Source organism: Bos mutus, chromosome 19 (assembly GCF_027580195.1).
Source record: "Bos mutus isolate GX-2022 chromosome 19, NWIPB_WYAK_1.1, whole genome shotgun sequence".
Taxonomy (NCBI): Eukaryota; Metazoa; Chordata; class Mammalia; order Artiodactyla; family Bovidae; genus Bos; species Bos mutus.
Window position 1 is genome coordinate 811,405 of NC_091635.1, and position 15,579 is coordinate 826,983.

At 44.6% G+C, this 15,579-nt stretch overlaps 1 protein-coding gene across 11 annotated transcripts in view; it reads left to right on the forward strand.

Moving 5' to 3' along the window:
* The window catches only part of CEP112 (centrosomal protein 112), a 356,316-nt gene that overhangs the window by 448 nt on the left and 340,289 nt on the right, over positions 1 to 15,579 (forward strand). For all 11 annotated transcript variants that reach the window (XR_011467850.1, XM_070388925.1, XM_070388932.1 and 8 more), the window contains exons 2-4: positions 9,572 to 9,685; positions 12,327 to 12,517; positions 14,423 to 14,595. Coding sequence is in view for 10 of the 11 variants with exons in the window: in XM_070388925.1 (XP_070245026.1) it covers positions 9,580 to 9,685; positions 12,327 to 12,517; positions 14,423 to 14,595 (470 nt within the window). In the remaining variant the exon portion in view is untranslated. The remainder of the gene's footprint in view (positions 1 to 9,571; positions 9,686 to 12,326; positions 12,518 to 14,422; positions 14,596 to 15,579) is intronic.

A 15,579-nucleotide genomic window follows, 5' to 3' on the forward strand; every position in this document is an offset into this window, starting at 1 on the left:
TCGCCCCCCTCTCCCGGGGTCCCCGCGCGCCCCCCGCTTTGACCTCCCTCCCTTCTGCCCAGGTCCTCTCCGGGCGGGAGCACTCCCTCCGCATCCGGGCGGGGGTCCTGGGCGCTCTGGGGGCGGGCCCTCGGAGGCCCGCGCGCCCCGGCCCGCAGGGCGGACCCAGGCCCGACTCCAGGGTCCCCGGGACGATTGCGGACCCTGCGCGCGGCCTGCCGGCTGATCGTCGTAGAGAAGCCGGACGCGGGGACTCCAGCCGCCCCGTGGGGGTCAGGGTGCGGCGGGGGGCGGTCCCTAGCTCCCTGGCCGCCGGCCCCGGCGTCCCTGGTCTCCGAGGCGATGCCCACAGGTCGTGGGAACCGGGGTCAGTGCCTGGTAACTATCCAAACACCCGGAGGTGCGAGCTGGTGAAACAGGCACCTGTAAACGGGTTTCGGGTTTTGTTTAATGACCCGCCATCCACTTCAAGTACGATTTGATTGAGCAGAATTGATTTTAGGCGACTTGGAGGAGTGTGTTTATTTCGCATGCCCCGGGGCGTGACCTGTGTGAGCGGTGTCTCTCTTTGGGGGTGTGGCCGCGTTTCCCCAGGACCTAGAATGTGTGCGGCTTCCTCGTGCTTTTCTAGGACCGCTGAGCACCCTCAGAACCACATCTTAGCCCATTTCCTAGCTGTCAGCAGAGACACAGGTATAAAAAAAGACCATGAGCTAAATATATTAGAGCTATAAGCAAGAATCATCCAGTTTATTTCTTTTTATGTGATGGGTAAACACATTCTAAGTATTTTAAATCTAACTCAAAGACATAGCTTTACTTATTTTTTAAATTCTAATAATTTAAATCTGCAATTCTAATAAGCCATACATAATAAAACTTTTTGATTAGCTGGGATTAAGTAGATGTAACCTACCTGTAAGAGGTAATTCCTTAAAGGTTTGAAGCAAGAATTCTTTGATGATTTGAACCAATAACTTAATTTTGTTTTCATTTTGTTGGAGAATAAGGGATAAGAAAAAGCTGAGTTTTAGCATTGACCAAGTATCACTGATTCTTCATTGTGCTTTTTAAAAAGGTATTTATTTGGCTGCACTGGGTCTTGGTTGCTGCATGGGGGATCTTTAGTTGAGGCATGTGGGATCTAGTTCCGGGCTGGGAATGGAACCTGGGCCTCCTGCATTGGGGCCTCAGCATCTTAGCCACTGGGCCACCAGGGAAGTCCCTCTTTACTGTGCTTTTTAAAAAGGTATACTCCAGTATTGCATGTTAGTATAGCAGTTTGATTGCCGGTCTACTTTCCAAAATACTTCTTGGAGGTATTGCTGATTTATATTTGAATGGCCAACAGATATAATGAATCTGAGAGCTGATGGTTTCAGAGTTTGAATCTGAGCTTTATGCTTAATTTCATGACTAAGTGAGTCTTTTTACTGTTGAGTTTTCATTTCCTCTAACACTGAACTTTAACATCTCCTGCCTATGTCAAAGGATTGAACGAGAATTCGTGATTATAAGGAATCTTTGTTTTAGCGGTAGCTAAAGACCCTGATGCTGGGAAAGATTGAAGGCGGGAGGAGAAGGGGACGACAGAGGATGAGATGGTTGGATGTTGCATCACCGACTCAATGGACGTGAGTTTGGGTAAAATCTGGGAGTTAGTGATGGACAGGGAGGCCTGGCGTGCTGCAGTCCATGGGGTTACAAAGAGTCTGACACAACTGAGCAACTGAACTGAACTGATGGACCCTCCCAGGCATATGTTTGAGTATGTGGGCAGGATGAACTGTTTAAGCCTGGAAGTACACTTCAGGTCAGAGCTGTGCTTAAGGCTCTGGGTTTCTGTGTTTCCATTTGTTTGTTTATCCATTTGATTAATTGCTTTTCAGCTTAATGATAGTAATATAACATCTGGCAGTGGTATCTTGTTACCAGCTTTCTGTTGATACTTTCTGTTACTGATGGAGTTATGTAAATTATGCAGCTAATTATTGTAGGAATGTAAACAAAACCAACCAGAAACTAACCAATCATTGTTTTTATTTAGTCACTAAGTTGGGTCCGACTCTCTGCAACCGCATGGACTGTGGCCCACAAGGCTCCTCTGTCCATGGGATTTCCCAGGCAGAAATACTGGAGTGGGTTGCCATTTCCTCCTCCAGGGGATCTTCCTGACCCAGGGATTGAACTGTGTCTCCTTGTGTCTCCTGCGTTGACAGTAGAGTTCTTCACCACTGCACCACCTGGGAAGCCCTAACTAATCATTAAACGTGATTAAATAGAACAAAATTTATGTTAACCAAGCCTTGAATTCAAAAATATGTTTCTTTTACTGTAATGCAGAAGGTACCATGACCAGTTTTGGTTAACAGAATTAAGGGCAATAGTATTTCTATTCTAGAAGAACCATTTGGTACTTGGAACAACAACAACAACAAAAAACCGCCACAGACATACCTTGTTTTATGGCACTTTGCTTTATTCCGCTTCACAGATACTGTGTTTTTAACAAATTGAAGGTTTGTGGCAGCCCTGCCTGGAACAAGTCCACCACTTGCCAATACCATCTGCTCACGTCGTGTCTCTGGGTCACAGTTTGGTAATTCCCAGAACATTTGAAACCCTCCCAAAAATGATTACAAGTGATGGATAGTGGTTTTTTTGGTTTTGTTTTTTAGCAATAAAGTATTTTTAAAATTAAGGTATGTACTTTTTTAGCATAATGCTGTTGAACACGCAATAGACGACAGCATAATGTAAACATACCTTTCATATGAGGGAGTGTCCCTGGTGACTCAGATGGTAAAGTATCCACCTGCCGTGCAGGAGACCTGGGGTCCATCCGTGGGTCAGGAAGATCCCCTGAAGAAGGGAATGGCAGCCTACTCCAGGTTTCATGCCTGAAGAATCCCGTAGCCATTCCAGTCCTTCTTTTATGCACTGGGAAAGCCCCGTGTTCGGGCGACTCGCCTCGCTGTGGCGTGTGCCTCGTTGCTGTGGTCTGGAACTGAGCCTGCGGTGCCTTTGAGGTCTGCCTGTGTTTGTCCCGTGGAAGTGGGATGTTCATTTCTTCAGCTTCTGTCACATGCCATGTGGTGTACTGGGCACCTACTGAGATGCATCAGACACGGTCCCTGCCTTCCAGGAGCATCTCACAGATGGTGGGAGACGTGTGAACAGTGTGCAGTTGTGTGAAGAAAGAGTAAAAGCACGATAAACGCTGCCCCACAGCTGTGAGCGTGCACACTCGGATGGAGCGAAGAGTCTGGGCCACGCGGGGCAAGTCTCAGATGGGCGCTTGAGCTGCACTTGCTGACTCCAGGCAGGGGGACAGCCCGTGAGGAGGAGGAGTGATCCTCTGGAGAGCAAGCCTGAGCGAGTGCGGACCGGCAGGGAGTGCTCGTGGCGTAAGGGCATCTGGGGGGCGGTTACTGAGGCAGAGTGCGTGTACATGTGTGTGTGTAGAGAGAGTGGTCATCCGTGGGGTGGTAGTGAGGCAGAGTGCGTGTGTGTGTGTAGAGAGAGTGGTCATCCATGGGGCGGTTAGTGAGGCAGAGAGTGTGTGTGTGTGTGTGTGTATAGGAGTGGTCATCCGTGGGGTGGTTGGTTAGGCTGTGTGTGTGTGGGTGTGTGTCTGTGTGTGGGTGTGTGTCTGTGGGTGTGTGTGGAGTGATCATCCGTGGGTTGGTTGGCTGTGTATGTGTGTGTGTCTGCCTGTCACTATGTGTGTGTGTGTGTCTGTGTGTTTCTGTGTGTGTGTGTCTGTGTGTGTGTCTGTGTTAGGCTGTGGGGTGGTTGGTTAGGCCCTGTGTGTGTGTGTGGAGTGGTCATCCGTGGGTTGGTTGGCTGTGTGTGTGTGTCTGTGTGTGTGTGTCTGTCTCTGTGTTTCTGTATGTGTCTGGGTGTGTGTGTCTGTCTGTGTGTCTGTGTGTGTGTATGTCTGTATATGTGTGTGTGTCTGTGTGTGTGTGTCTGTCTCTGTGTCTGTGTGTGTCTCTGTGTGTGCCTCTGTGCGTGTGTCTGTATGTGTGTGTGTCTGTCTGTGTGTGTGTTTCTGTGTGTCTGTGTGTATGTCGATTTGTGTGTCTGTGCCTGTGTGTCTGTCTGTCTGTGTCTGTGTATGTCTTTGTGTGTGTGTGTGTCTGTGTGTATGTCGATTTGTGTGTCTGTGCCTGTGTGTCTGTCTGTCTGTGTATGTCTTTGTGTGTGTGTGTGTCTGTGTGTCTCTGTGTGTGTGTCAGCATGTGTGTCTGTGTGTGTATCTGTGTTTGTGCATCTGTGTGAGTGTGTCTGTGTGTGGGTTTCTGTGTGTGTGTCTGTGTCAGTCTGTGTGTGTGTCAGTCTGTGTGTATGTCTGTCTGTGTGTGTGTCTGCCTCTGTGTGTGCCTCTCTCTGTGTCTGTGTGTGTGTGTCTGTGTGTGTGTGTATGTGTGTAGTATGTCTGTGTGTGTATGTTGTTTGTGTGTCTGTGTGTGTCTGTGTGTGCGTGTCTGTGTGTATGTCGGTTTGTGTGTCTGTGCCTGTGTGTGTGTCTGTGTGTATGGGTGTCTGTGTGTGTTTCTTTGTGTGTCTGTGTGTGTGTGTCTGTGTGTGTGTATCTGTGTGTGTCTGTGTGTGTCTTTGTGTGTGTGTCTTGTGTCTGTGTCTGTGTCTCTGTGTGTGTCTGTGTGTGTCTTTGTTTTTGTGTGTGTCTTGTGTCTGTGTCTCTGTGTGTGTCAGTGTCTGTGTGTGTCTGTGTATTTGCCTGTCTGTGTCTGTCTGCGTGTGTGTGTGTCTGTGTGTCTGTGTGTGTTTGCCTGTCTGTGTGTGTGTCTGTGTGTGTGTGTGTCTGTGTGTCTTGTGTGTGTGTGTGTCTGCCTGTTTGTCTGCCTGCCTGTCTGTGGAGGGACGGGCTCGGAAGGCACCGCACTGGGCCGCCTGACTGGGTCTGGGCTCAGCGGTCGCCCGCGCCCTGGAGGCTGGGGGTGAGGGGCTGAGCTCCGGGCGCAGGACTGAGGGGGAAGCGGGAGGGCGTCCTCGGGACGGGCAGTGAGGAGGGCACAGGCGGGTTTGGAGGTGTTTCTGGGTGTTTGTTCTTTGTCGGGTCCTGGGAGGAAGTCGAGGCCACACAGCGAGGAGGTCGTCGGCAGGGGAGGGAGAGGACGGTGGGCGACAGTCAGGGCGCCGCGCAGCCGCGCAGCCGGCGCGCATCTCGGGCAGATGAGCTGGGAGGCGGCGGCGGAGCCTCTGCCCGTCGCCCCGACTCTTCCGCTGACGCGGGAGCCGGGCCCTGGAGTGGAAAGTGAGGCGAGGCCGCAGCGGCCTGGTCCGGCTTCCGCGCTGCCCGGAGCAGGAATGCTGAGGGACCCCAGCGAGCCTCGGTCACGGGGGCAGGGCGGCTGGGGCCCGAGGGGCGCCTCACGAGGGGATTTGGGGTGCGGCTGGAAGAGCCGCAGGAGGGAGCCGCGTGCTGGTCCCAGCGAGGGGAGTCTGGCTCACCTCCGGCCGGACCGGCTGCGTGCGGAGCCCCTGTGCGGAGGGGCCGACCCTGCCGTGGAGGCGGCCACGGGAGGGCGCGGAGACGCACAGCAGGGCTGTTCTCCAAACGGCATTTGCAGATTTGAATAAATGTCGTTTGAACAAATGACACATGGGGACCGAGTAGCACATAGAGACAGTACCCAGGCATTTCAGAACTTAGAGGAACATGTGGACCCTTGAGTAGATTTTAACTTGAGGAGTCTTGTCAAAACCTATGTTTCTGATTTTGGGGGTTCACCCCTTTATAATCAGTGCTTTTCCTGTTGATTAGGAAGAAACCCAAGGACCAGTATTTTAAATTTTTTGATGGGAGGACTGTGTGGATCACAATAAACCGTGGGAAATTCTGAAAGAGATGAGAATACGAGACCACCTGACTTGCCTCTTGAGAAATCTGTGTGCAGGTCAGGAAGCAACAGTTAGAACTGGACATGGAACAACAGACTGGTTCCAAATAGGAAAAGGAGTACGTCAAGGCTGTATATTATCACCCTGCTTATTTAACTTACATGGAGAGTACATCATGAGAAACGCTGGACTGGAAGAAACACAAGCTGGAATCAAGATTGCCGGGAGAAATATCAAGAACCTCAGATATGCAGATGACACCACCCTTATGTGAAGAGGAACTAAAAAGCCTCTTGATGAAGGTGAAAGAGGAGAGTGAAAAAGTTGGCTTAAAGCTCAACATTCAGAAAACGAAGATCATGGTATCCGGTTCCATCACCTCATGGCAAATAGATGGGGAAACAGTGGAAACAGTGTCAGACTTTACTTTTTTGGGGCTCCAAAATCACTACAGATGGTGACTGCAGCCATGAAATTAAAAGACGCTTACTCCTTGGAAGGAAAGCTTTGTCCAACCTAGATAAGCATCTTGAAAAGCAGAGACATTACTTTGCCAACAAAGGTCCGTCTAGTCAAGGCTGTGGTTTTTCCTGTGGTCATGTATGAATGTGAGAGTTGGACTGTGAAGAAAGCTGAGCACCGAAGAATTGATGCTTTTGAACTGTGGTGTTGGAGAAGACTCTAGAGAGTCCCTTGGACTGCAAGGAGATCCAACCAGTCCATTCTGAAGGAGATCAGCCCTGGGATTTCTTTGGAAGGAATGATGCTGAAGCTGAAACTCCAGTACTTTGGCCACCTCATGCGAAGAGTTGACTCATTGGAAAAGACTCTGATGCTGGGAGGGACTGGGGGCGGGAGGAGAGGGGGATGACAGAGGATGAGACGGCTGGATGGCATCACTGACTCGATGGACGTGAGTCTGAGTGAACTCCGGGAGTTGGTGATGGACATGGAGGCCTGGTGTGCTGCGATTCATGGGGTCGCAAAGAGTCAGACATGACTGAGCAACTGAACTGAACTGAACTGAAACATTGTACATTTATGGACATTAAAAATCACTTTTTCGGTATACAGTTTGATTAATTTTTACACATACATAGAATAGGTTCTTATAACCTGCACACATAGCATGTTCCAGGACCTGTGTGATTTCCTCACCCCGCCCCATCCTGTTGCTAACCCAGTGAGTGAGCCTGTGTGCCTGTACCTTTTCTTTGTGCCTGGAGTTTCTGCATGGTCATACAGTATGTGGCCTTTTGAGAACGGCTTCTCTGACTTAGGCTGATGCACTTGCAGTTCGCCCATGTTGTCGGGTGTATCAGCACTTCTTTCCTTGCTTTTCATTGTGTGGATGAACCATAGTTGGTTTATCCGTTTCCAAGGGGAGGGATACTTAGTTGGATTCCAGTGTTTGGAATTGGTTACAGAAGAAAAAAAAAGTGGTTACAGAAGAAAAAAGCTGTTATAAACAGTACATTCAGGTTTCCGTGTGAATATAGATTTCATTTCATTTAGATAAATGCCTAAGACTAGGATTTTTGAGTCCTATGCTAAGTGTGTGCTTAACTGACTAAGAAATGTCTGTTTTCCAGAGTGGTTGCATCATTTTGTATTCCTACCAGCCATGTGTGAATCTTCCTGTTGTTCTGGTCCTGTTGTTCTGTTGTTCCGTTCCTGTTGTTCCGTTCCTGTTTCCTGTTCTGCTGCTGCTGTTCTGGTCCTGTTGTTCTGTTGTTGTTCTGGTCCTGTTGTTCTGCTGTTGTTCTGTTGTTCCATTCCTGTTGTTCTGTTGTTCTGTTCCTGTTGTCCTGTTGTTCTGCTGTTGTTCTGGTCCTGTTCTGCTGCTGTTCTGGTCCTGTTGTTCTGTTGTTGTTCTGGTCCTGTTGTTCTGCTGTTGTTCTGGTCCTGTTGTTCTGTTGTTGTTCTGGTCCTGTTGTTCTGCTGTTGTTCTGGTCCTGTTGTTCTGTTGTTGTTCTGGTCCTGTTGTTCTGCTGTTGTTCTGGTCCTGTTGTTCTGTTGTTGTTCTGGTCCTGTTGTTCTGCTGTTGTTCTGTTGTTCCATTCCTGTTGTTCTGTTGTTCTGGTCCTGTTGTCCTGTTATTCTGTTGTTGTTCTGGTCCTGTTGTTCTGTTGTTCTGTGCCCTTAGTGGTTTGGTATCGTTTGCATTTCTAAGTTTAGCTGTCCTCATAGGTGGGTAGTGATGTCTCAACGTGGTTCTCATTAGCATCTGTCTACTGATTAGAGATGTAAAGCATCTTCTTCACCTGCTTACGTGTCAGCTGTACCTCTTCTTTTGTAAAGGAACTAATTTTTTTGCTGATTACTTTTATTGGGTTGCTTGTTTACTTGTGGTTTAGTTTTAAAAGTTCTTTATGTATTCTTGATATAGGTCCTTTCTGAGATATATGCAGTGTTTCTTCCCAGTCTGTAACTTATCTTTTCAGCTCCTGGCAGAGTTCTTTGCAGAACAGAAGTTTTTTTTTTTTTTATAAAGTCCAATATATCAATTTTTTCTTTAATGGGTAGTGCTTTTAATGTTGTATCTGAGAAATCCTTGACTAACTTCAAGTCATGAAGATTTTTTTCCCATGTTTTCTTGTTTTACATTTTACTCTTAGGTCTATGATTTATTTTGAGTTAATTTTCAGTTCAGTCACTCAGTCATGTCCAACTCTTTGTTACCCCATAGACTGCAGCATGCCAGGCCTCCCTGTTCATCACCAACTCCTGGAGTTTATTCAAACTCATGTCCATTGAGTTGGTGATGCCATCCAACCATCTCATCCTCTGTCGTCCCCTTCTCCCCCCACCCTCAATCTTTCCCAGCATCAAGGTCTTTTCTAATGAGTCAGTTCTTTGTATCAGGTGGCCAAAATATTAGAGTTTCAGCTTCAGCATCAGTCCTTCCAATGAATATTCAGGACTGATTTCCTTTAGGATGGACTGGTTGAATCTCCTTGCAGTCCAAGGGACTCTTAAGAGCCTTCTTCAACACCACAGTTCAAAAAGCCTCAGTTCTTTGGTGCTCAGCTTTCTTTATAGTCCAACACTCACATCTATACATGACTACTGGAAAAACCATAGCTTTGACTAGATGGACTTTTGTTGGCAAAATAATGTCTCTGCTTTTTAATAAGCTGTCTAGGTTTGTAGTCAACGGCACCCTACTCCAGTAGTCTTGCCTGGAAAATCCCATGGATGGAGGAGCCTGGGAGGCTGCAGTCCATGGGGTCGCTGAGGGTTGGACACGACTGAGCGACTTCCCTTTCACTTTTCACTTTCATGCATTGGAGAAGGAAATGGCAACCCACTCCAGTGTTCTTGCCTGGAGAATCCCAGGGACGGGGGAGCCTGGTGGGCTGCTGTCTCTGGGGTTGCACAGAGTCGGACACGACTGAAGCGACTTAGCAGCAGCAGGTTTGTAGTGTTTATAGTGTTTCTTAAAATCAGGTAAAGTGAGTCTTCCAAACTTATTCTTCTTTTTCAGAATTATGTCTGCTATTCTAATTCCTTTAACTTTCCATGTAAATTTTCGAGTCAGCTTGTGTATATCTGTAAGGAATACTGCTGGGAATTTTAGTGGAACTGCATTATATCTGTAGATCAATTTGGGGGTGTTCAATACTAATGAATTTTATTTGATCTCTTCCAACAGTTATATAGTTTTCAGCATACAGACTTTTTAATTTTAAATATTTTACAGGCTGAATTATGGAAATGGGAAGTGAAGAAGAAAAATGGGAGAAGCTGGATGCAGAATTTGATCACTTTGTGGTAGATATGAAGCCTTTCGTTCTAAAATTGCCCCATAGGTCAGGTAAGATTATGTTTGAAAATTAGGTTCTTAGCATTAATTTTTTTCTTTGTATTATTTAGCCAAACCAGTGAACTTCCAATATGGAAAGAAAACTGAATTTGTTTAATAACAATTTTCATCTTATAAAGGATTGTTTACTCTGAGCTGTTCGAGGGAACATGGAAATTCAGCGATGATGATGTCCTATTAAACCATGGCAAGGTCTTAAGATGTTACCCGTCCATGTCAGAAGCTTAAAGTGCATGAATCTTTCAAGTTAGCTGAATGGTTTTTTGCTGAGACGTTTTCCTCCTCCCATGGAAATGGTTCCTTTCAGGAGCTTACTGTCCACCTGTCTCTGACCCTTTTGTTTATTAAAGCAGAAAGTAGTGTTAATCTTCCCTGCTTATTGGTTGACTGAATAAAATCACGTGTGAATGAGTTCTTGTTGCTGTCTTGTTTGCAGTTCCTAACCTGTTACCTTTGAGAGGTTTTGTCTCAAGTCAGAGATTTTCAGATAATGTAAGGTTTATCAGAGAGCAGTCAAGGAGACTGTGAGGAGCTTGAAAGCTTCTCTAAGTGATGGCAGCCGTAAGGCTGGCTGTAAAAGTAAATGTGTTTTTGGAGCTTTTGAGTGGAGGGTTAGGAGTGGGGACAAGAAACTGGTGTTTACCCGAGTTTTGTCCAGGTTCCCTCTAGCTCTGAGATACCTAGTGAACTTTACATTCAAACAGAGGAGCCAAGTCCGTGTAGACCTTCACCCCAGGGAAGGGGCTGCAGTGTTTGAGTCCCACATCCTGTGTCATCCTCCGTGCAGGCCGGCCTGCAGCCCGCCGAGCCCAGGGGTTTGGCTCGGTCTTCCCTTCTCGGTCTTCCTCTGCCTCTTCTCTTGCTTTTATGGATGGTAACCTCTTTTTTCTTTCTCTGCTGTTCTTAAAATGAGTATTTCCTATCCCCTGGCTCATTCACAGTTAGTTGAATTAGTATTTAATGGTATTTCTACCTGGTGTTCTCTTCTGATATTCTCTTCTGATATTCACTGTATTATTTCCTTCTTGAGTTAGACCTGCTGATTAGGATAAATGTATATTAAAATCTCTCATTATAAATGTACTTCAAGTCAAACTGTGTTCATATTCCATCTTTTAAAAAGGGATTTGGGGCATCTAGAATGGGATTAATTGTGGTCTTTGGTTTGTGACTCATTGTGGATATTGGTACATCCCTGGTGCTTTTTATGCCATTAATTCGTAATGAAAGCTCAGAAACTCACATCCCTGTCAAGACCTGACCATTCATCCAACTTCAATCTCATTGTAGCTAAATTCTACTTCGTTTCCCCCCATTATTTTAAGTAATGAATTTCTTCATTAGCCAAATGGTTGTACTAAGCTCTGTTCATTTGAATATTATATGTTAATAGATTTCAGTTTGCTCCAGGACATATAGAAATGCAGTTTGAAAAGCCGTTTAAGTTGATCAGTTTTACTTGCTGTTTTCTTTTTGCACAAAGTGCACCTGAAATTGGGGCTTCCCTGGTAGCTTGGCTGGTAAAGAATCAACCTGCAGCGCAGGAGACCCCGTTTCAGTTCCAGGGTCAGGAAGATCCGCTGGAGAAGGGAAAGGCTACCCACTCCAGTATTCGGGGTTGCAGAGTCGTACATGACTGAGCCACTTTCACTTTCACACCCAGTGTTTCGAGAAGTGTTTTGTGATTATATAATTTTCAAAACTAAAAATACAAAGTTCTTTAGAGACTACTCTTATACCTGGAGTGATAAATCCAGCATGAGCAAAGTGGTAAATCAATCCCAGGGATTTTTGTAGGTAAAACAATAAGCGAATATGACCTTTAGAGACTAAGAGATTAAAGCAGATTTATGATTTGTGTTAGATATATAATCCTTAAATTGAGTTAGACAGCAAGATTAATGTTGAAATAGACTTGGTGAGCCCTGAAAACAATTCTGTGTCATGGTGAGATGAGGCAGTCAATAGGCCATTTTATGTGGATTAAACTGTGGTACATTTTTAAGGTAGTTTTTAAAAGGATAATTATTTTTCAAAATTATATGTAAATACAGTAACCCTCAAATATTTTTAGAGAGGTTAAAAGAAAACCCTGAATAAATCATCCACAAATCCCTGAAAATCATCAGCTTTAATAAATAAAACATTTGTGATTCAATTAGAGATTGAGTTTAAAATGCTTAAGTTTGCATTTTCTCTCTCGTGGTTTTAAAATTATAGAAAGATTTTTCATCACAACTAAAATTATTTTAGAGATGATTTTATGGCAACACTTTTGTCTCAGAGATTTATCTGATGGTAATCCTGGGACTCTAATCGACTGATAAAGGTCAACTAGACCAGGGGAGGCGGACTGCAGCCCCTTTCCACATCCCGCCTGCAGCCTTTTCTGTGAAGATTGATTAGAAAACAGCCGTGACCCCCGGTGGATGTGTGGTGCAGGGGATTTCTTGCAAACTTGAGACGTTGTGTGGAAGATCACCTGGGCCTGCAAAACTGAAATGTTCGCTGTCTGGTGCTTTTCAGAAAAGATCTGCTAGCCCCTGCAATGGACGAGAGCAGATGTTTTATGGGTCTGTAAGGGAATGTGTTTTCTGAGAAATGCAGCCTAACAGCCCCTGTGTGTGTCTAGAACGGCAGCGGTGTGCACTCTGGATCAGAAAGCTGTGTGAGCCTTCAGGCACCGGCACCGGCATCCCGGGCAGGAAGAACCGCAACTTGTACGCCAAGCTCCTGCTGCACATGCTCCGGCGCGGGGTGCTCGAGGGCCCGTTCACGCAGCGCCCGGAGCCAGGGACCCTCAGAGCCCTGCCTTCCTACATGGTAGGTGTGTGCGCGCCAAGCGCCTTACTGCCCATGCCCAGGCGGGGGCGCCCGAGGGCCCTGCCTCCCTACATGGTAGGTGTGTGTGCCAAGCGCCTTACTGTCCATGCCCAGGCGGGGGCGCCCGAGGGCCCGGTCACACAGGACCCTAGGGTCATTTGTTAAGTCACAAGTCCTAGATAGGTGTTAGCTAAAACAATTTTTTTGCTCCCTGATTCAGTTTTTTCCACCTTGAATGGAAATTAGAGATTGGGCTCTAAGGGGACTACACTTAATTGATTTAGTCACCACAGTATTCTGCACTATTTCTTTAAAAATTAAAATTAATTTTCAAGCCTTCATTTCCCACTAATTTTCACTGGATTACACTAATAATGTATAGATGTCAGTAAATTCTAGCTTCTGAAGCTTTCTGGATGTTAACATGAATTTGACCAAACTTCAGAATAGTGAATGTGAGGGAAGCCTGGTGTGCTGCAGTACATGGGGTCTCAAAGTCAGACACAGCTTAGCCACTGAACAGCAAATATGTTTTACTTAATGTATATGAGAGGTTGGATTGAATGACGTCTAATGTTTTTTATAATCTAATAAAGTGGCAATAATAAGTTAGAGTTTAGCAGTGACTTTCTGTACTTGATTTCATTATCGAAAGTCAGCTTTGTCCTTGTGCTTGGCTGAGTCTTCACTGTCTTGGGCCTTGTAACTGTGAAGTAGGTCTTGGTTTATGTGGTCTTTGGATACTTGAGAAATCTGTAGGTGTTGGTGGTCGCTGATAGATACATATTTATTAAAAAATAGAAAACCCTGCAAAACTTCTGTGTGGTATATTCTAAGACTTGACTCTATTTTATCAGTTAAACCAAAGTTCCGTCAAGAGGCATGCTGCACCCTAGATAGTAGTCTCTGTTATTCGTGGCAGAGTGCCAGATGAGATTCTGCTTTATGTGTTAAACTATGGCCGTGCGTTTCCTTAAGATCAGTAGTCTTTGGGGTAGTAGTTAGTTGACTTCATCATTGATTAAGCATTGAAGTGACTTCCTCAATTAAAAAGAAACAGCTGTGCTGGTTTGACTTGGGATAGAGGGTCGTGTGTCACCCTTCCCTAGAAAACAGCCCCTGGAGAATTTTTTGAGTAGGATTGGGAGGATTACAGTTAATGCAAACTTTATATGCAGAGTTTTCTTCAGAAATCTGTCATGAAGCCTGTCTCCCATGAGGAGAAATAAATGGGCTGGTGTCTTTCTTCTTAATGACCGAAGATAGAACATTTTCTGAAATATATTCAGATGTTGAAATACAAGTGTACTGTATCATGTTTTCCCATTCACACTCATAGTATGGGATCATAGGAAAGGGCTTTAGTTTATAAATAAAAATAATAACATAAAAGCCTAGAGACCTGTCTTGGATTTTTCGGCTAGGTCGTGGCATAGCCAGAACTAAATTCTAGGTCTTCAACTCTGTTATTACTAATGATGAAGAGGTTTCTAAATTTTTTCTGATTTTTACTGATTTTGGTTTCTCTGCCTACTGATTTGTGTGTGTGTGTGTGTGTGTGTGTGTGTGTGTGTGCATGCACACAGAGTAATGATCACAGCACAAAAATGACCTTTTCATTGTCTTTTCAGAAAGCTAATATTCCTTTTGTAATATAAATCATAACTATCATATGTGTCTGCCATATAATTTTATGATTTATCAAATTTAAACATGCTATAACTAAAATGTGAGCCATTCATTTTTATGTATTTCAGTATTTCATTGAATGATGCATTTTTATATAATTAAACTTGAGTATTTGAAAGGTTGTTATCAAAGTTGAAACTTGATGGAAATCTTAACTGATCATTTCAATGTATAGTACATTTTGAAAGAATAATTTTTCTAATTTTTAAAAATCAGTCCATCTATTTTGATGAACCAAATCCAGCACAAGCGAAAGGGTGCAGCGCGGATGGATTGCCGGACTGGGTGGTGGGTGAGCTGGGGAGCCGCGAGCGCAGACTCAGCGAATCCCGGGAGCTGTCTTCTGGAGAAGACCACTCTTTGGTGCAGTCGCCAACCACCGTCCACAGGTACGCCCGAGCCCGGGAGTCCACGCACGTTTCATCATTTGGCTTCTCTTTGGTACTGGTTAATACAGTCCATATTTCCTTTTTTTTTTTTAAATGGTAAATAGTTGGTTTACTTTATGTTTTTGCTGAAGTTGAGGGCTATGAAGGAATGTCATGTAGGTAAAATGACAATGTTGCTTTTCCGTTGATTGTATATTGAAGATTATATTACATTTTTAAGTGATTTTTGAATATCTATTAAATATTTATTTCTCTTCCCATTGCTTGGGAAATGGTGACTGAAAGTCTGTAAGTAACATAGTTCTCTGTTTTCCTCTGGGACAAGCATGAACTGAGAATATTTCAGTGACTTCAACAAAATACAACATCTTCCATATCCATCTTGAAGCTTATGCTTGAATTTCTTTCCTCTCCCCTCACCAAACAATATTTGTTTGGATTTAATAGAATAATGAATGCAAACATAAACCCCATTAAAATGTGCTTTCTTACTAGATATAAGCTTAAATGCGATTTTTAGTACAAATAAAAGTGAATTTCTGAATTTTAAGTACACGATAAAACAATTATTGTTGTAATATAGCTTTTGGCCTTTAGGAGGAATAGATTTAAACTGGACTTTAATCACATTCTGAGTTCTGCGTTTGGCGCTGTTCCCTGAGACGCTGGCGTACTGGATGGCGTCAGCTGACGTGTCGTGCTTCTGCTTCACTCCTCACCATTCCCATAGTAATCTTAATTTTTGGAATTTGATTAGGTTAACAATGTAATCTTTCTTTTCTACTACTATTTTTTTTTTTTTGCTTTATTCCTTAAAGGGTACAGAAATCTCACTAGTAATTTGAAACATCTTCATGGTTGATGTAGTCTGGTTATGTTTTTCAGACCTCACATATTATGGTGGAAAAGAACAGATGAACGTAAAGCAAGAGATCCAGTCCCTGTGAAGTTTTTTTTATTAGAAAGGGGAAATAAGTTAATATG